The 21,285-nt window shown below is 36.7% G+C and overlaps 1 protein-coding gene across 3 annotated transcripts in view; it reads right to left on the bottom strand.

Annotated features, from left to right (window-relative positions):
• Positions 1-21,285, bottom strand: part of RIT2 (Ras like without CAAX 2) — a 476,255-nt gene that overhangs the window by 282,101 nt on the left and 172,869 nt on the right. For all 3 annotated transcript variants that reach the window (XM_032421247.1, XM_032421248.1, XM_032421246.1), the window contains one exon: positions 15,236-15,292. In XM_032421247.1, coding sequence (XP_032277138.1) covers positions 15,236-15,290 — 55 coding nt within the window. In that variant the 5' untranslated portion in view covers positions 15,291-15,292. The remainder of the gene's footprint in view (positions 1-15,235; positions 15,293-21,285) is intronic.

The following is a 21,285-nucleotide window of genomic DNA, read 5'->3' as shown; positions in this document are numbered from 1 at the left end:
TACTGCAAGAACAACAATTTTGATAGAGATCAGATCACTCGATCTTAGCCAAAAGGCCGAGAAGCGATAGATAGAGGTCAGATCATGACTTTAACCTGAAAAGGTCAAAATTGAGATACATCAGGACATCCCAATAGGAAGGTCAAGCTAGCAGTTGGATGTGCAGGTCTAGAGGTCAGGAAACAAGTTGGATATAATTCTTTGTATATATGTTGGATATACAAATTTGGACATCATAGACATATTAATGCTAATAAACACCATGATAATGGGTGAGATTGTTTAGGAAGTTTTCAAAAACAGCAGAGGACTGCCTGAAAATAAGTAAAGAACAAGGAGATTAGGACATCGAAGAAAACCAAAGCTTCCCCAAGGTCATCATCAACAGTATTGGTTGCACCTTAGACCAAATGTTTTTTGGATTTAGAGCATGATGAGGACTTAGTGTTCCCCCCCACCCAGGCAAATATTAGTTGTGGAAGCCAGGTTAAAGTAGCTTGAAGAGCTAATAGGAATTTAGAAAGTGGAAATAACTAACATAGACAACTCTCAAAAGGGTGATAGCAAAGAGGACAAAGGAGCAGCTCACTGGAAATATACAACTTGAAAAATTAACACAGATGGGAAAATATATGGAAGTGTAAGGTAACTGCACCGCTGACCTCATGCTGATAATCTGAGTCCTTGCCTTTCTTAGTCTGTTATGCTCCCACATATCCATTGTTGGGCAGCTTCCTTTAGTTAACTTGGTTCTAATAAAGGGAGGTTTTACTATTCCTAGATGCAGGACGTATAGGACCTTAGAGAAAGGAACATGGATTTTTTTTTTTTTTAAAAAGTGCTACTATCTAGCTTCTAAATAAAAACAATGAGGGTATTTTTTTTAAATACATGAAATATTCGGACAGCCAAGGAAGCATGATGAGGAGTCACTTTCCCTTATGGTGGGTGTGATTCTAACCCCTAACAACTTGGCAAATATATATGAGCTTCATAGATAGAATGCATGTCTGGAAAATTGATTCCGTCATTTCCCATGACCAATAAGATGATAAAGAAGTTAAAATGGTCCATTATAAAAACAGTTGCTTCCACTGGTGTGGTACTTAATAGTTTTCAAACTGATTTTCCACATAGCTAATTTTGCTTCAAAACAGGTGTTTCCTTTTTAAAGAAAAATCTGTAAAATAATGTCTGCCACTAAGAAAACAAAGACTCACTATAAAACATGACTAATCTCTTAGTTTGTTTGCTTCTGACATCTAATCTAGTCCCTTCCCAGCATACAATTTCTATCTGTGCAGGACATACTGTAGCATGAAGTTATAAAAGAAGGTTGTATTTTTTCCCTAGAGCAGTCTCTCTCTCTCTCTCTCTCTCTCTCTCTCACACACACACACGCACACACACACGTCCCTGCTGAGTCAGGGAAACATTCCATGTTAAGAGTATTATCTTTGTCCTAGTGAGGATGCACACTATGAGGCAATCTTTAATCAAAGAAAATTGTAGAACATGAACAGATGTAGGACATGTTCAATTTGATTTTTTACATGAATCCGACAAACCAAATATTTCTAAAGGTCTCTCTCCATGTCCTCATTTCATGCTGAGTAAATACATGCTGATATGGACAACTTTGATGTGAAATGTCGAAGTGTTGGCCTCTTTATTCTCCAGGAATCATCTTAACATAGTAGTTAAAATTACACTAGTTAAATTAAAAGCCTTAAGTAGAATCAGCATTGGCTAATAATAAAGATTCTCTTTGAAGAGAGCATAAATTAGGAGACAATAGTTAAACATTGTGACTTTGGGGTCAAATAAAAGTTTGAATTCTAGTTCTACAAATTTCTAAACATATGGTACTGGGTAAGTAGATCTACACAACACTACAAGATTGGAAATACCTACCAAGAGGTAGACTACACTTCTGAAAGTTTTTCTGAGAACATTTTACACTTGCCATTTTTTTTTTAATTGCATGAATTGGGGAAGGTAAGATTAAGTTGTGTTAGCTCTTCTAAGATATGCTTAAAATAATTTTTTCAGTCACAAGTTGCAACCATCAGCCATCAGCCAATTTTTAGGTCATACCAGTATGAATATTATTTTTGAAGCTTCCACTTATTTACTTGAGAGCCCAAGAGCAGGGGGGAGGGGTAGAAGGAGAGAGAGAGGGAGAAGCAGACTCCCTGCTGAGCAGGGAGCCAAGGGGCCATCCCAGGACCCCAGTATCATGACCTAAGCCAAAGGCAGATGCTTAGTTGACTGAGCCACCCAGGTGCCCCTTTTATAATTGCTTATGGAAGTGTACTCATTAGGAGCCAACAGAATACTAAAGAAGTCTTTAAAAATAAACTTCTGAAAAAAAAGATAGTATTAATACAAGTCATTTGACTTCATACTAGATTTCCACTTATAACCACTGAGTAAGCAAAAGAAATGTTGGGAAGTGTTTCTGTTGTAGGCAAAGGATTTTCCTCAAGGGCATCTGTATCTACACGAAATAACAGAATTGGTGCATGTCTCATTGCTTCGGTTGACCACAGATCATTTTCATCAGCTAAATGTAGTCATCATAGACGGTTAACTAAAAGTTTCCATGGTTATGGTACTATCTCACAACTGTATTGAGAGTAATAACGTTGTTGTTACATAACATAGTTATGGACTAGATTTTGGGCCAAAGCATTCTGTATTGGTCTATTTTTAAAAGCCTCTCCCTCCCCTCTTCCCCCCACCTCTTCCCCTTCAGTCTCAAGCAATTTGGGGCAGTTTTAGTGATCTCGTGGGGTGTTTATATTTCAATGACGAGGAGCTTTACATCTTCAAGGAACAGATAAATAACGCATTTTTTTTTCTCCTAGAAGATTAGGGGTATATTTCTCGATTATCAGAAGTTTAGGATATTAAAGTTTTTCTTTGTATGAGGGGGTCAGACTGCATGGAACGCTTCATCTGTTTCTTTGTTAATCACTAGAACATTCTCCCCTTTGTGTTCCTCATTTCCACGGCGATTCAACCTCTTAGATTCAATCAGGCTTTGTCACAAGCTCTCAGACCTTAATCTACCACAGTTAGTGTCCTCCTAGCTTTACAAAATCCCACTCTACGGTCTCTGTTATTCTCCTGGTCTCCCACCTTGCCTGCCAGCCCTGAGGCTAGCAGAGTAGTAAAAACCCCACGTCCTCCTCTGATCTTAGCCCTTCTTCCAACCTTCCAACTATAGCTTCAGCCTCTAGTTGGGCATCAGTAGCCACCCGAAGTGCCCATAAAAGAGGCCATCCCACTGCACAGCCATGCATTATGCTCTCTTTGCCACAGTGCACTATGCACAGTTCCTCAAACAAGAGCATTAGAGCAGCTGGTGTTTGGGGGGCATCCCCATATGCATGGGGAGGTGTCCTCAAGCATCTATATGGACCACTCCTCCCCACATAGAGGCCAATAGCCAATTTGGGATCTCCCCCAGGGCTGCCTCTTTCCCAAAACCCAATTTTTTGGTCTCCTGGCTGGCCCCCCACTTGTTGGTCCAAAAAATGACCCTTGTCATTGGAGAGCATGGAGAAACCAAGGAAAGAGTCAGAGTATTCCAAATTTGTAGGTGGCAATTTTAACAGGCAAGGAAACTTACCGAGACCGAGGTTAGGCTGTTGTAAGATGAGTGACTCTGCACCTGCCTGCTAACATCTTGAGAGTTTATATAGAAGCCTTAATTGGGCTCATTCACGGGTACCATGCAGGTGGTGTCAATAATACATTTCTCTCTCAAGGCTGCGTCCTTGAAATGTCTCCAGCTGTGGGAATGGTGGGTAAAACATTCCAAGGAGAGGGGCAGGGGTGAGGAGCCCCTTATTGCCCCAGGCAAGTTTTCAGGTCAACCAGAGGTCATGTCCTCTGGATGACCTCCTCCAACAGCAGTACTTAATACTAAGATTTACTTATTTAAGTACCAACAGAACTTAGATTCATGGGGTGATTATAGTATGCTATGTTCTATGCTGGGCAGTTCACATCTATTATCTCAACTAATCCTCATAGCAGCTTTATGTAGGGACGATTATTATTTTCATTCTTCAGGTGAAGAAATAGAGTCCAATGTGGGAATGTAAGCATCTTCCCTAGGTCTAACAGCTGGGAATCACATGGTATTTAAAGCCAGATCCATTAGTGCTTCATATATGAGGTGGTGTGACTAGCTTTTAGTGGTAGAAGTTTCACCTTATATACAATGAATTAATATTATTAATTTGGGTAACTAAAGGAAGATAATTCTCTCTGTAACCACACACACACACACACACACACACACACACACACACACACAGAGTCCAGAATTGCAGTTGCTGCAGTGTTGCTTGGTTTGTGCCTATGTGAACGTTCTCCCTGCCCACCTCGTTTTTGTGTTTTTTTTTAACCTCTTAAAGATTTGGTAGGAAGGTACTCTAGCAATGTGAGCACAAGGTCAAATAGTTTTATAAAATTTGTCAAAGTGACAACTCTTGGTTCAGGCCAATAGACTGTGACATAAATAAAGAAAACAGAAGCTTCAGGGCTGCTCACTTGCAGGTGTCCCTTCCAAAGGTCTATTCCTAATTTCCTACTCAAATTTTTATCAGTGTTTTTCTTAAAGAGGTAGGAGTATTTCTGGATGCCATACCACGTGAGCTCGCAAGAACATGACTATACCTGGAAGTGACTGCCAATCAAATAAATATGTGTGATTACACTCAAATAAAATACGTCCCCAAATTATCCTCCTGACATTATGTATTTATTTGTAAGTTTGTGTGATCTGTCTCTTCCCCTCCCTGAATTGTAATCTCCATGAGGGCAGAAACTTTGTCTTGCCCATGGCTATAGCCCAGGTCCAAAAAGAGCATCTGGTACACAATAAAGGCTTATTAATTATTTATAAAGAACGAATGGACACAAGTGAGAATATTAATAGGCAACACAACCTAAAAGAGTTGGAATTACTCCTAACCCACAGAACTCAACAGAAAAAAATAATTATATTAACTTATATAAACAGTGAGTGTCTCATTCGGAAGGGGATTAGTTTATCATATTTACAGAGAAAACAGCAAGTGTTATTTCAGTTATTTCCAGGAATGATCTAAGTTTAGTCTACTCTGGAGGCAAGAAGGAGGTGCCATAGGCTACAGCTCAAAACCAGTGTGGTCCTGGTGGATGCGTTCCCTTGTTCTTAGCCTGACATCATTAAACTTCCAGTTCTATTAACTCCCTTTGGACTGATTCAATGCCCAACAGGCAACTTTTATATTTCCATGTAAGATAGCCGTCATGGAGATGATATGCTGCTCATATCTAGTTTTTTTGATAGAGACTTTACATGGTAAATTGAATCAGGGATTTGTAATTATGATTTGTTCTCCTTTATGTAGTTTGGCCACAAGAAAAATGTCCATAATCATACATGCTTTGAGTAATTCCAGGCACAGTGACAGTAATATCATTGCAAGTTAATAAATTGTCATTCTGGTTACTTTGCCATCTTTACGGGATGGATTCTCTGGGCCTTCAAAAAAGAGCACAAAATCTAGGTGGTCTTTTCTTGACAGCTTTCCTTATTACCATTTTTATCTTACAGTTCAATTGACTCCTACTGAGGAAATTATAATATTCATTTTGTCTTGAGCAGAGTGTGAAGCAGTCATATCCATATTCTCTCACAGAACAATTATGAGAAATCGTGTCATCACCTCATTTTTATAGACAAGGAAAGGTCAGCAACATATGCTAATTTATTCAAGGCTGAAAGGTCAGTAAGTACTTTAAACATTCATTCCTTCAATTTATTGATCAGCTGCTATGAACCAGGCACTGATCTAGATTCTTGGGAGACTTTTGGGACCAAATCAGTTTATGTTCTAGCTAAGGAATACAAATGTAACTATATAGTGAATTAAAAGGTAATATATGTTGTGAGAAAAACAGGAGAGAGTGAATATAATCAGGAGTTCTGGCGGTGGTTAGTATAAGCCTGACTAAGAAGAGGCGTCTGAACCCAAAGGAAAGACTTGAAGTAGGTAATGAAGTTAGCTCTGTGAGTATCCCAGGGAAAGAATGTTCCCAGAAAAGGAAAATCAAGTGCAAAAAGGCCAAGAGGAGAGATTATCTGGCATGTTCCAGAAACAACAAGGGGATTCATGTAGCTGAAATCAAATGAATGGGGAAGAATGGTAAGAAATAAAGTCAGAGGGGCAAGGTATGTTGTTTCTGGGGACTTTTTAGGCCTTTGTCAATATGTTAGCTTTTCCTCTGAGTGAAATAGGGAACTACTGAAGGGTTTTGAACAGAGTGACATAATGTAGATTTTTTTTTTTTTAAAGATTATCTTGTCTGTTATGGTGAAAATAGACTGGGGAGCAGGAAAATAGAAGCAGAGAGACCTCTTAGAAGCTAGAGTAATAATCCAGCCTGGAGATTCTGCTGGTGCATATCAAGATAGTAGCAGTACAGTAGTGAGAAACAAGCTGATTTGGGATATATTTTGAGAGTAAAGCCCACAGTATTTCCTGAGGGCATGTTGTATGGACAATGAAAAGATTCAAGGAAGACTGAAAAGTTTTAGGCATGAGCACCCCGAAGGATGGGATTGCCACAGAGATGAGAAATGCTATAGATAGAAAAGTTCTTTTTTTTGTGGGGGAAAAAAAAAAAACAGAAATCAGTTTTGGACAGGGTACTTTGGGATGTCTATTAGGCATCCAAATGGCAGAGTTGAGAGGGAGCTAGATATACAAGTCTGGAATTCAGGGAAGAAATAGGAGGTGGAGATAAACATTTTTGAGTTGTGGCACATAAATAACACCTGAGGCCATGACACTAAAGGGAATCATCAGGGAAGAATACGTGAATAGAGACAGTAACAGGACCAAGCACTGAGTCTTAGGGTCACTCCAATATCCAGGAGAAGAGGATGAGCCAAAGCCAGGCCAAGAGTCAGAGAAACTGACACAGTAGTTAGAGAAAAACCAAAAGTGGATGCCAAGTGAAAAAAACAAGTGGATGAAATCTGAGAGTGGTCAACCATATCAAATGCTGCTGGTAGATCAAAATGGATAGAATGAAAATCAACCACTGGATTAGCCTCTATAGAGTCAAAGCGACCTTGATAAAAGCAATTTCAGTGGAGTGATGGGATTGAGAATCTGGCGAGAGTTGATTGAAGAAAGTAAGAGAAGGGGAATTAGAACTGGTGGTACAAACAACTCTTTGAGGAGCTTCACAGGCAAGGCAATGGGAAAATGAGGCAGAAAGTGGTGGAGAAAAATCAGTCAAGAATTAAAAAAAAATTTTTATATTTAGGATGCATGGAATAGCAGCATGTTTTTATGATAATCAGAAATGCTCCATGAAAGAGAAAAAAATTGTTTGAGCAGGATTCTTCAACAGGAGAGGAGAATGGGATCTACTGAGTGGAAAGTATGGCACTGGAGCATGGATAGTTCATCTAAGTAATATCTAAGTAATAAAATTAGTAGGAGGACCAAGTATGAGTGTGGAGAGGTGGGTAGCTTTGGAAGATTCTTCAGAATGAGATTCTTTGGAAATTTATCTTCCGATTGCTTCAATTTTTCTCAGTAAAGAAACAAGCAAGGTCATTGGGAGAGTGTGAAGAAGGGAGAAGTTGCTGGTCTAACACCAGGAGTGAGAGAATGAGTAGACAATGACCTGCATGTATTTGCTGGGCTTAACTCAAAACGCATTTGAGATAATACATTTAAAGTGAGACCAGGGAGCATGGTCATGTTCAGTTGACCCAATGCAGTCTCAGAACAAGCAAACATTTGGGTTTAGCCTGGGTGGTGCTTAGCTTACTACATCAAACATGAGAGAGGAAAGAGATTTGAAATTCTGTGATTATAGAATATAATTTAGGTAAGAGAAAAAGAGGACACCAAAGTCACTCACACATTCTCTAATTCAACAAGTTATTTTGAGCATTTCCTGTAAACCATGCACTGTGCTAGGTCCTATGTGAACAAGGCAGACATGGTCCCTACCATCATTCAGCCTACATCCCACATGGAGAGACAGACAAAAAATAGCAGTTTTTAATGCAGAATTTGATAAATATCATTAAGAAGAAAAGCCACGTGTTGATGTTGAGAATAAATCTGTATGTTACACATGCACATGCCTGTGTGTGTGTTTATGTGTTGAGCAGTTAATTCAGGTAAGGTGGGAAAAGAAGACCTCTCTGGGGAAGTGATAGGCAAGCAGAGACCTAAAAGGATAAAAAAGGAACTTGCTAGGTGAAAAGCAGAGGAAAGGTGTTCAAGGTAAACAATGGCATATTGGCAAAAGCTGAAAAGCCAGGAAGAGCTTACTTGGAATATTTCAGGAACCTAAAGAAGACTCCTGTGGCTGGAGCACAGTGAACAAGAGGGTGTAACAGGCTGAGTGGAAAGAAAATCAGCATGAAGGCAGAATTCAATTTCTAATCTATCTGATTCCATAGTAATTTCCTTACTCTTCTAACATGTTTGGCATTCCAGAGTCACTAATAAATGTAATTCTTCAATTTCAGTTTTTTTAAGCCTTGATTTCCTTCAAGAATTATACTCTGGCACTTATTCTACCTGGTAATAAACCGCCGCCCCTTCTCCAAATCTCATGCTATCCCTTCAGTGCTGCTCTGTAGACCATAGTCTTGTGGCTTGCTCACTTGAATAATTGTACACATTAATCTATGCTAATGTATAAATGACTCCTAATGGTTCTGGGCATTACCTCTCCCCTGAGCATTTACATTTTAACAGGGATTTTCTAATGGCACAAAGAAGTGACTCTATTAGTGCACATTTTAGACACTGAGCAGGCCATTTCAGTGTGATTCAAACACACTATTTCTTTAAAATCCTTAGCTTAGGAATTTTGTATTTCACCAGAGATACTGAGAAATGTATACTTAATGTGGTACCTTTCTCCTACACCAGTCTAATCACATCGATATTTTTCATGCTCATACATTGTGGTGTGATCACAATCATTAGATGTGGTGCTGTCCACAGATGACCTGTCCATATTGTTGATGTACTTCGCCACCTAGGTGAAGCCCTTGTTTTTTTGAACTTCCTAAATCATTCAGGAAGACTTAAATCTCCGTATGACATTTTATTTTTTCCTTGTAGAGCTTGTTACAGTCCTTACCAATTGTTCAGAAAGAATATAAATCTTTCAGATGAGTGTATTATGCAGTATTCATGGCCTGTAAGTGAAATTGAAGGTCTAAAACACTGAGAGGAAAAGCATTCACAGCTGAGTCAATTACCAAAGTATGTGTTCCTTGAATATAGCATATGTAAGTATACCTCAAAACCTGTTGGTCATATGAATTTCTGGACACTATGAGAACTGAATAAATGTATGGACAGGTAGATTAATAAAGTGATAACTGATTCCTGGGTTGTTAAAGTTGTTTTCCTTCTGCAGGAAAAGAAATCCAATGAAACAATTGGATAGGTCCTTAAGGCCAGTTTCCTCTAATCAAATTGTGTGCTGTACTTACACAACGACCTCAAGTCATCCTAAATCAATGAGGAAAAAAGGATAATTTAACTCTGGATAAAGAGATATGATCAACTCTTACAGATAATGAAATAAAATTAGGCAGTGAAGCTCAATGGGGAACGCATTCCTGCTTATTTTTGTGCACCATTCACTCTCATGCCTTGTACAATGCCCAAATCATGGTAGCTACCCAACAAATATTTGTTAATAAATTAACATTGAGTGGAGAAGAAGAAGAGGAGAAAGAGTAAAAAGAGAAAGCAGAAGAAATAATAATTAACATTAGCATATGCTTTTAATTTTTCAAAGAAATGTTCTTCTGGTAACCATTTAAGTCAAGAAATAGCCATTAACATACATAGGGGATTTCTAGTAAAGACACTAACACACTTTTAATTAATTATTAGTCTAATTGCTCCCTATGACTCTAAAGTTAACTATAGCAAAATGTAAAAGTGATTAATCCTTTTCTAGAAATGTATTCATTCATCCATTTTTTATTCAATAAATATTTATTGAGCATCTACTATATGTCTGGCATCCTACTGACGTCTGATGAAACACTAGTGAATAATATATTGAAGTTCCTATCCTTATGACACTTCAATTAAACAAATAATTTAAAAAGTTATTTAATTATATGTCTACAAATGATATTAAGGTGATAGTCAAAGTTCTGAATGAATGTATGAAAGTAGAATGTATTTTATTTTGGGTAATCAAAGGGGGCTCTCTTGAGGAAGCAATATTTAAGCTGAAGCTTGACCAATGTATGACTTACCCAAGCAAAGATGGAGAGTGGAGAGGTAAAGAGCATTCAGGGTTAAAATATATGCATAAGTATTCCAAGGTAGAAAAGGGCTTGGGAAGTTTGTTAATTTAAAGTAAGGTAGGTGTGGTTGAAACCCAAAAGGGGATGGAGTATGACAAGTCTGTAAGCAACAGTAGCAAGATCATGAGAGTCTTTATGCTTAGAATTTTATTCTTCATCCTAATCATAATTGATGACACTGAGAACTGTTAAGAAGAGCAAATTTGTGTTTTTAAAGATATTTCTGGATTCTGTGTAAAAAACAACTGGAAGAGCTAGTCTAAATTGGAAATGGGGTGTAGCTTAGAATAAGAAGGCAACAGAAGTTATGGAGAGATGGGGACAGGTTCAAGATATTTTTAGGAGGTAGCAACAACAGAGTTCAGTGAATGATTAATATAGACAAGTTGAGATAGGTATCAAGGATTCCTGCTGAGTTTTTGGCATGTGATCCTAGTGGATAAAGGAGAGTACCATGATAAATAATCCTGAAAGAAGTAAAAGTCTACTAAGGATAATCAGTTATTAGCAAAAGTTGGGGCATGTTTACTTTTATCTTCCTTGGAGCTCTCTAAATGTAAAAGTTCAGTGACCTGTCAATAATATTTATTTTTATCTCAGGCAAGAGCACAAGACTGTAGATATTTAAACCTTTAGTCAGTCCTACAAGATCTTTAAAGACCTGATCCCTGATGAAGCTTTACCTCCCTCTTGCCACTCTGCACATTATATCATTTATTTCATCTTTAGGACTTCTGGTTCCAGACATGCCCCATCTCAGTCACATGTTGTACTGTCTTGCTTGGGTGCCTGTATTTTTTTGTTCTTCTGGGAATATCCATTCTTCCTTCCTTTTCACTTGCCTAACTCCTATGCACTCTTCAAAGTATGGAGAAGAGTTGCTCTACACGTATTTGTGTCCCTTCAGGTCGAGATGTTCCCACAGTGTTCTTCTTCTGCACCTTGTGGTATTCTATTTCATGAACTCACTGCATGATCTCGTTTACTGATTTATCTTCTCCACCTAACTGGGAGTGCTTTGGAAGCACAGCTTGTGTTTTTATCTCTATATATCCATGTATAGCATGGTACCTGGCACATAATAGGTGCTAAATATATATGTATGATAAAATTTTACAGGTTTGCAGAAAAAGGAGGCCAAAACAATAGTCTTTGAGGACAGTGAGAGATAATTACTAATTATGTATATGACTTGATCAAAGTTATGATACTCTGTAACTGAGAGGGAACACAAATCCTTCCTGGTTTAGAATTTTCCATCCAGTATCAAATGTCTTATTCAGAGCAATCTATTTGATACTATATCTTGTTTCCATCTGTATAATTTGCCAAGTGAAGTTACCTGGTTTTCTCTGCTCATATGTTTGCCTTCATTTGATTATCAATAAAAGCATAAACAGAAACAATTCTCAACATATAAAGATATCAATAAATAATTTGGACTAAATACACAGTCCACAAATGAGAACCTGATATTTACATTGTTGGTTTTGAGGAAAGGAACACCATATTCTATTTCAGAAAAAAAATCAACAACTTGATACCTAATTGATATTAAGTTAAAATTATATACCATATGATTTTTAATTTTGAGCAAGTTACAATAAAATTTAAATGACATGGCAAAACCCAAACCATCCTAGGTCATTTTCTCAAATATCTCAAATCTTTGAGAAATCCAGACTTCTCTGAAAAGTCTCCTCAAAGGATCCTGAATTTTAGAATGGACAGCAGGAAAGCCAAGAGGGCTTTTTTTAAAAAAATTTTTATTATGTTCTGTTAATCACCATACATTACATCATTAGTTTTTGATATAGTGTTCCATGATTCATTGTTTGCGTATAACACCCAGTGCCCCATTCAGTATGTGCCCCCTTTAATACCCATCACCAGGCTAACCCATCCCCCCAACCCCTCCCCTCTAGAACCCTCAGTTTGTTTCTCAGAGTCCATAGTCTCTCATGGTTCGTCTCCCCCACCAATTTACCCCCCTTCATTTTTCCCTCCCTGCTATCTTTTTTTTTTTTTTAAAGAGGGCTTTTAAAACATATAGGAAACTGTGATCCAAAATCACAGTGAATATAACTTAAAGATAGTGTCACTGAACTCCCTTACCATTCTTTCAAAACCCCTCAGCACTTTGCTTCTTTTTTATAGTAATAACTGACTTCATAGGTAGCATAAATATTTGTGTATTTGTCTGAATTCTTCTTGAGTTGAAAATTCCTTAAGGGCTTGAACTGTGTTAATCTTTTCTTTCTAGAGGACAAGCAGATTGCTTGGCAAAGAGTAGGCATTTACATTTTTTGCCGATTGAATTACATGCAATGGTTATCTCTAATGATTTACTACTAATTAAAAAATAGCATGTGTATTTATTACAAAGGGTTGAACATCAGGACTTTGGTCAAAACGTTTCTTCTTCTTATTCCATAATTACTTTACTATGGAAAAATCAAACCATACCTAATGTTTAATTCTTAGAGATACTCATTTTAAAGATTAAATTAAAGCTTCAATTTATCCATATTTGGCACCTGATTAAATTAAATTAAGGAACTTAATTTTTGAGTGAGGTCTTCTCATGAAAAAATAGAATCAATACCTTTCAATATCCCTTTCATAGGTATCGTCTATGGATTTGCAGATGCTAGACCCATTGGTTACTGACATTGAAAATGTTGTCAGTTAATAAGGAAAGCAATTACTCCTCTGGGTAGAACATTCATTGGTACCAGATAATATCCCTAATTCTTGTCAGTAATGAAGGGAATCTAAACTTTCAGAATTGATGTAGATTTGAAAGAAAAATAATTTTAAGATGAACATAAAGAAGGAAATAAAACTATGCAAATCCTTCAAATATTTCAGAGAAAAAGTCTTCAAAAACCTCAGTCAGTAGGATGACAAATCTGCACAGAATTGAAAAAATATTCATTTCTTATATAAATTGTGAAATAAGTATCCTTAATAGGCATATTCTTCTCTAATTTGTATGATTTTCAAAATGTAGTAATATGAATTTTCTCTTGAGGGGGCCATTAAACCAGCCAGACTGAGTTATAGTTACATAGCTTGAGCAGATGAAAAGTAAATTATTGAGACTTTTACCTTCCTCAAACAGGATACCAATGGAAAATTATGAACCAATATTTTCATTAGAGAAGACAAGAAATGAAATGATGGGAAAATCGAATTGATAGTAATAAAGTGCTCTGTGTTTCCACTTTCAAACTTCTTCCTCTAAAGCTATTTTATTTATAGCCAGATAAAAGTAGGATTTTAGCTGTCTGTTAGTACAGAATGTCCAGTTAGCTTAATTTCAAATGATGGATGTACTTCATGGAAGTCTAAAGAAATCATCATCATATTCTTCTTATTTCTTCCTCTTGAATGAGCCATTTATAATTTATTCATATATATTGCCCTATTCAAGCCATTAGATGGGAAAGGCTGATGAGCAAAGGTAGCTTTTTCAAACACGAACCCATATAAAGCTTAAACGATGATGAAAAGTAATGAACAACAGAGTGAATTTGTGATATCATAAATGATATATTGTACTGTTGAATTTTCCAACAAGATAAAAGATTCAGAGCTTTTGCCTAGAGATTTCTCCTCTTCTGTAATTCATAGTGGGTTATGCAAAGTCACCAGCATTCCAGAAGCAAGATATTTGGGAAATGGATTTAAATGATTGCTTCTAAAACTTTACAAAGTGATTATTTTCTCTTCAGAAACAAAACTCAACTTCTTGAGGAAGTGCTTTCTGATTAACAATGCATAAATTTCCTGCACTGAAATCTTACTAATCAGTTCAACTGATGAAGAAGTCTTGCTGAATTGTGGGATATTTAAAAATGAGTACATTTTACTCATTTCAGCATAAGTATTCAGGCAAATATCCTATTCCATATAACATTTTATATACACAGTAGGACCTTGAATTAAAATTGCCTGATGAGCAAAATAAGAATTAGAGGATCATACCCATTGGAAGTGATGGTAGGAGATACTCAGACAAAGGAATAGAGGGTCAGGGATGAGGTGTATAGTCAAAATTGTTCACAGTCTGGGCAACCAGGCAACCATGAGGGGTCCAGAACTATGTGTTTCCCTCAATGCTAATTTGTTCCTAGACAAAGAGTGCTATAGCAGACTCTGGGAATTTCCAACTGATCCTTTAGAATAGCTCTTTGTAGGAGTAAAGCAATGTTAAAAACATCTTTTCTGCTTTGATAGAGGAAGAAAACTTGTTCCCAATTGCAGTGTTTTTGCATTAAGTACAATAAAAAGAAAATCATATAGGAAGAATGAAACATGGCTGAATTTTTGGCTCTAACAATATTTTGACTCTTCGAATCTCAGTTTCCTCATCTACCAGATGAGAATGGTAAACAAAATTATATCTATATCTAAAGTCTTTTCCAGATGCACCATTAACATGGTTAACTAATTCTACAATAGAAGATCCAGACACTGGATCCAGACGCTAAGTGAACAAATGACCAAATAAGCATGCAATCACATCAGTTATATTATCCAGACCAGAGCTTTTCAAATGCAGGTAGATATCCATTAGTGGATCCTGAAATCAACTTAATGTATTCCAACCATCATTTATCAGGAAGAAATAGAGTAGAATGGAAAATATGAGAGTGCACAACAAGAAGTAAGGACAAATATTGTTTCTTGAAGCTTGTATTATGGTGGCTTATATATTCTATATTTATTTGTATGTGTACTGGGTCATAGTAAAATATATTTCTTATTCTCCATAGACATCAACAGTATTTATCAGCCACTTATTTAGAGTGTCTTTATTTGGGCTAAAGGAGAAAAGAGGCTTATACTCACCAATAGTGGGGTCATGATAATCAGGGAACTGATGACTAATAAACTGCATTGTCATTGCTGAAAAAAAAAATAAATTTAATTTAATAAAAATTCACTGATTCATCAATAAGTTATTCTCCAATGTAGTTCATTGGTCTCTCAATAAGATCTAGTGACTTATTTCTCTGAGTGACTAATTCAATTATGCAACATGAACCACCAAATGATAGAGAAAGTTCTAGAGGAGAAAAAGTGTTAACTAGAAAGAAAATAATGCCAGATACTTCTCTGGAATAAATATGTCAAAATTTTCAGTGTATTTTAATAAAAATTGCATTGTAGTAAAAATAAAGCTCTAGACATAATGAGAATATAAAGTAGCTGTAGGATCCTTCTTGGCTTGCTTTGGTGTAACAGTTGGTATAGGTTGGGAAGATCTTTTCACTAAAGGTCCTATATGTATTCTGGGACTTACTTATCTTCCTCATCATTAAAATAAGGAGATAATCTCTGAGGTCTCTATTATTTATAAAGGTACATGATTATATGAGTTTTTATCCTTAGCCAGCTTTTTAGTTAAAATTATTTGTCACTTTTATTGTGCCTGATCCATGCTATTCAGGTCCTTTTATTAATTTTCATTACTTTTGGGGGGTATTTCTCCAAATTCTCCACATTCTTTTCAAATCAATAATTTTATAAAATATTTATAATGTTTCTGTTATAGTATCTTCATGTAAATGTCCATTATTAGGAGACAAATGGAATGCTGAAGTAAAGCAACAAAACTTGGAAAAAGAATTTGTACATAGTAGTTCTCTTCCTTTTCTCCCTCCTTCTCTCTGTGCCTGTGTGTGTGTGTGTCTGTGTGTGTGTGTGTGTGTGTGTGTGTGTGTGTGTGTGTGTGTGTGAGAGAGAGAGAGAAAGAGAGAGAGAGAGAGAGAGACAAAGACTCCCTGATCATACGTTAGCCTCCCCTGAGTCTTCCTCTCGACCAAACCCTGACCTAGGTCCCTGCCCTTGCTAGACCTGCATAGCCCAGTGGTAGCAAGAATCCTGCTAAGTCAGGTTGGTGAGAATCCACCCTTGGTAGCCGATCCCCTTGGCCTGCCTTTGGCAAGAATCCTTTTAAGTCTGACAAGAATTCCCTTACTTCTGATGGCTCCTGTTAGTAATTTTCCATCCCCCAATGCTCGTCCCCACTCCTTGCCTATAAATTCCCACTTTTCCTTGTAGTATTTACAGTTGAGTCCAGTTCTATAATGAATTCTCTTTTACCTTACTATAATAGTTCCTGAATAAAATCTATTTTTACCTTTTTACTGTCCAGCTCTGGCCTCCTTTAACAATGCATTCATGCTTCAGCAAATGTTTGAAACAGGGAAGACAGTTAAATTCAACAAACCTGTACAAGGCACTAGTCTAACCCTGCTGAGAAATGAAAAGAAACAGAACCTGACCCAGTGAAAAAGAATTTCTGTTTACACTTTGATAGTGTTTACTTCCTGTCTTTGCATTGACAAAGGAAGTCTCCATATGAAAGTATTACTCAATTTGACAGTTTAGGGCAAATTTTTGAAATGCAAATTAACATTTCTTACAGAGGGCTTTAGGAGTTAGAATATTTCAGGTAAACAAACTGAAAGCAACATGTTTATTAAGTAGATATCAAGGAGAATTTGGAAAACGTTTTTCGTGAGTTTTAAAAAAAGCATTCTCCTCTGTCTCTTACTGCCTGTCTGGTTTAGTTCCAGCTAGAGTACAGAGGTTGGAGGTCTGGCCTCCCTTTGAACACTTGTGTGGCTAGTCAGTCAACTAAATTTCAAAGACAGCTCAGACTTGGTAACTTTAGAACTAAAATGAGGAGATTCTCCACTCTACTCAAGGCAAAAAGATATGCACTATTCGCTGTGTGACAAGAGCCTCATCATCCATCTTATGATAATCAGTTATCTAGGCTAAAATCTTGAAGATGTCTTTGGACATTTCCCCTCTCATATCTTCCATCTAGTTTTCATGAATTTTCATTTTACCTCCAAAATATCTTTCAAGTATGTCTTAATTCTTTCTGATATTACTGTAGTTTAGAATCTTATATTTTAAATCCCTATTGCCATAGACTCAAAATTGATTTCTCTGTAGCTATTTCCTTTACTTTCCATTAACTTTCACAATGACACCAGAGTCATATTTTTTAAAAATCTGGTTATTCATATGTCAGCAACTATTAGGATAAGGAGTAATGTGTCCTTCATGGGCCCATCATATCTCTTCAGGCTTGACTTCCACCACTGCCCAACTAGCTGCACTGTGTTCTCAGACTTATGGAAGGAAGGACTTTCCACCCATGAGCATGCCTTTATCCTGTGGCATAGCACAGCTTCAGCTTTTCCTTCGTTTTTATATCATACTAACAAAGGCTCTCCTTGACCAAACTTTCATTAGGCTCCTCTGAAGCCTCCTTCTAAACCAGGCCATGACCTTTGAGCATCCATGCTCATCTCTGCTTTGCCAAGTTTTAGCAGGAATCCTACTAAGTCAGTTTGGAGAGAATTCTCCACACTTCATATATGGTCACCCTTGATATCTGATCAAGTTCGTCATCTCCAACCCCCATGATTACTTTGGACTACCTTAGCAAGAATCCTATTAAGTTTATTCCACCAGAATCCTCCTTACCCTTTTAGTGATTTTCCATCCACTGACCCCCAACTTGCTCCTTGGCTATACATTTCCACTTGTCCCTGTATTTGGAATTGAGCCCAGTTCTGGACTGTGGGAGTTTTCTTTCCCCTACTGCAGTATTTCCTGAGTAAAATCTATTTTTACCATTTTACTACCCAGCTTTGCTTTTCTTTAACAATGTTAATAATATCTCCACTCAAATGTCATACTATTCCATCAACACATTTAAATTCTTCATCAACGAGGAGCCAGTACATATGTATAACTAGGGGTTGGGTTAATTTCTATAAACCTAGGAAAGAATTCTGAGGGTGAAGAAGTTTGGAACAAATTTAAGGAAGAATGTATAAGCATTTTAAGAACTGATAGATATATGTGATACAACACTTGAGAATCACAAAACCAGTATCAGAAATAAATGAATCAAAGATTTACTTCTTACACTTATATATATTTAGCATATATTTAGATGATGGAGTTTGTGCTTTCATGGAAACCTGCTGCTTATTGTATAATTGAAAAAGCCCTTCAATTCCCAAATCCTTTGACCTACCACTGAGACAGAACCAAAGAAGAGAGAGCCAGCTGAGCTTTGTTCCAGAACTTCAAAAGATAATTTTTAGAAAGATTGATTTGTAAAAGTTTCTTTTGTGTTTTACAAAGTGGATGCCTGATGGGATATGTAAGAGCCAGTTCCCTTTGAGGAGATGATATGTAAAACAAACAATTTTTGAAAAATCTCTCCTAAATACATGTCAAATTCAATGTTGGAGATAACTAATCTGCTAAATATCTATCGATTGTACTGGGGACTAAATTTTATTTATTTTATGATATACAGGTTTACTTCCTTAAAATCTGAGGATTCTACTTTGTTTTGTCAAAGAACCATTCTGTCAGAAACTCAGTAATAGCTCCCCCTTTCTCTTTGGAGGTTTTATTGTACTGACTTTATAATATCTGAATTCATCAGTTTTTAAGTATCTAGTGAAAATGAAGGTCTATGTCTCCTTCCCAAAATACAAATTCTTATACACACATGTACACAATATTGAGAGATATTGTCCTAGCAAATAACCATAAATGTCAGAAATCAGTCTTTTGCTTAAAAAGAGGACAACCATAAAAACTGTGATTTAAGAGCTTCTGAGAACCCCAAACTCAAATCTGCCTCTCCAGAATTCCTAATATTCAGCGTAGATATCCATATCTTACTCTGCATTTTTGTTTGTTTTTTAAATATTCCTTGATGAGTAGTATACAAAATTCCTAAACTTGAGTGTGAACCAGCTTGATGGATCAGTTAACAAAATCCACCTGGCAATCATGAGCCAATTATAGTCAGTATATTCAGGAAGACACAGGAAAGGAGGGCAAGATATTACTAGACATAAATTTCACAAATATTATCCTAGACTTATTCTGTCTGTGACTTTCCTGTTCTGTAAAAAATAACAAGAGTCATTTTGGAAAATTTTGAAGAGGAGCAAGCTCACATTTTTCATACACTTTAGAAAAGCTGCTACATCAACAGATTCAGAACAATTTTCAGGGTTTAAAAAAAAAATGTAGTCTTTCAATAATGAGAGAGGTTTGTTGGCTTTTTTGGGGGGGGTTATGTAATGTATGTATGTATTTGAAATTGTTAAGGAATGTTCTACAAAGTACTGAAACTCTGGATGATATAAGGATGGGTCTATTTTATTCAGAGATTCACTCAGAGTCAAAATCCTTGCCAGTGCACATTTAGCAGTTCTTGTCTCAGAGACAGTATTACTGAACTCAGCAGTATGTGGATATTAGCCAGGAATAAGAATGCTGAGGAAGAAATGAGAAGGGATGATGGGAGGCAAGCAAGCACAAAAATTGGTTGGATCCCATTAGGTATCTTAGAACCCTTGATCCAAAGAGAATTATGTGTATGAATCAGGTAAATACTGATATTGGACTACAGAATCTCTGTATCAAAGGGAGCCATCAGGGTATTTATCATTTCTTTTTATGAAGGCTATTGATTTGTATATGCTAATTTTAAACTCTCTACCTTCCTAAAGTATTTTATTATTTGAGCTATTTTTATCATGACATTTTAGGAGTTTCTATCATATCATCTACAGATAGAAACAGTTTCCAATTTTTGTTTCATAATTTATCTTGTTAATACTCACTGGTCAATTCATCCATCCATGATAGTATTAGATAACAGTGCAGACAGGGATCATCTTTGACTTTTTTCTTGATCTCAGTGGGAATAACTTTTATTTTTTATTTTTTTTAATTTTATTTTATTATGTTATGTTAGTCACCATACATTACAACACCAGTTTTCGATGCAGTGATCCATGATTCATTGTTTTTGTACAACCCCCAGTCCTCCATGCAGTACGTGTCCTCCTTAATACCCATCATCGGGCTAACCCATACCCCCACCCTCTTCTCCTCTAAAACCCTCAGTTTGTTTCTCAGAGTCCATAGTCTCTCATGGTTCATCTCTCCTTCCGATTTCCCTCCCTTCATTTTTCCCTTCCTTCTCTCAATGTCCTCCATGCTATTCCTTATGTTCCACAAATAATGAAACTATATGATAATTGACACTCTATGCTTGACTTATTTCACTTAACATAATCTCCTCCAGTCCCATCCATGTTGATATAAAAGTTGGGTATTCATCCTTTCTGATGGCTGAGTAATATTCCGTTGTATACATGGACCACATCTTCTTTATCCATTCATCTGTTGAAGGGCATCTCGGCTCTTTCCACAGTATGGCTATTGTGGACATTGCTGCTATGAACATTGGGGTGCATGTGGCCCTTATTTTCACTACATCTGTGTCTTTGGGGTAAATACACAGGAGTGCAATTGCTGGGTCATAGGGTAGCTCTATTTTTAAATTTTTGAGGAACTGCCACACTGTTTTCCAAAGTGGCTGTACCAACTTGCATTCCCACCAACAATGTAAGAGGGTTCCTCTTTCTCCACAACTGCTCCAACATTTGTTGTTTCTTGCCTTGTCAATTTTTGCCATTCTAACTGGTGTAAGGTGGTATCTCAATGTGGTTTTGATTTGAATTTCCCTAATGGCTAATGATGAACATTTTTCATGTGTCTGTTAGCCATTTGTATGTCTTCTTCAGAGAAGTGTCTGTTCATGTCTTCTGCCCATTTTTTGACTCGAGTTTTGTTTTTTGGGTGTTGAGTTTGAGAAGTTCTTTATAGATTTTGGATATCAGCCCTTTATCGGTAGTGTCATTTGCAAATATCTTCTCCCATTCTGTGGGTTGCCTCTTTGCTTCATTGACTGTTTCCTTTGCTGTGCAGAAGCTTTTTATCTTGATGAAGTCCCAAAAGTTCATTTTTGCTTTGTTTCACTAGCCTTTGTAGAT

Source organism: Phoca vitulina, unplaced genomic scaffold, assembly GCF_004348235.1.
Source record: "Phoca vitulina isolate PV1807 unplaced genomic scaffold, GSC_HSeal_1.0 scaffold24, whole genome shotgun sequence".
In the NCBI taxonomy this organism is placed as follows: Eukaryota; Metazoa; Chordata; class Mammalia; order Carnivora; family Phocidae; genus Phoca; species Phoca vitulina.
The sequence above is the reverse complement of the archived record's forward strand: the minus strand, read 5'-3'. Positions and strand labels throughout refer to the sequence as shown.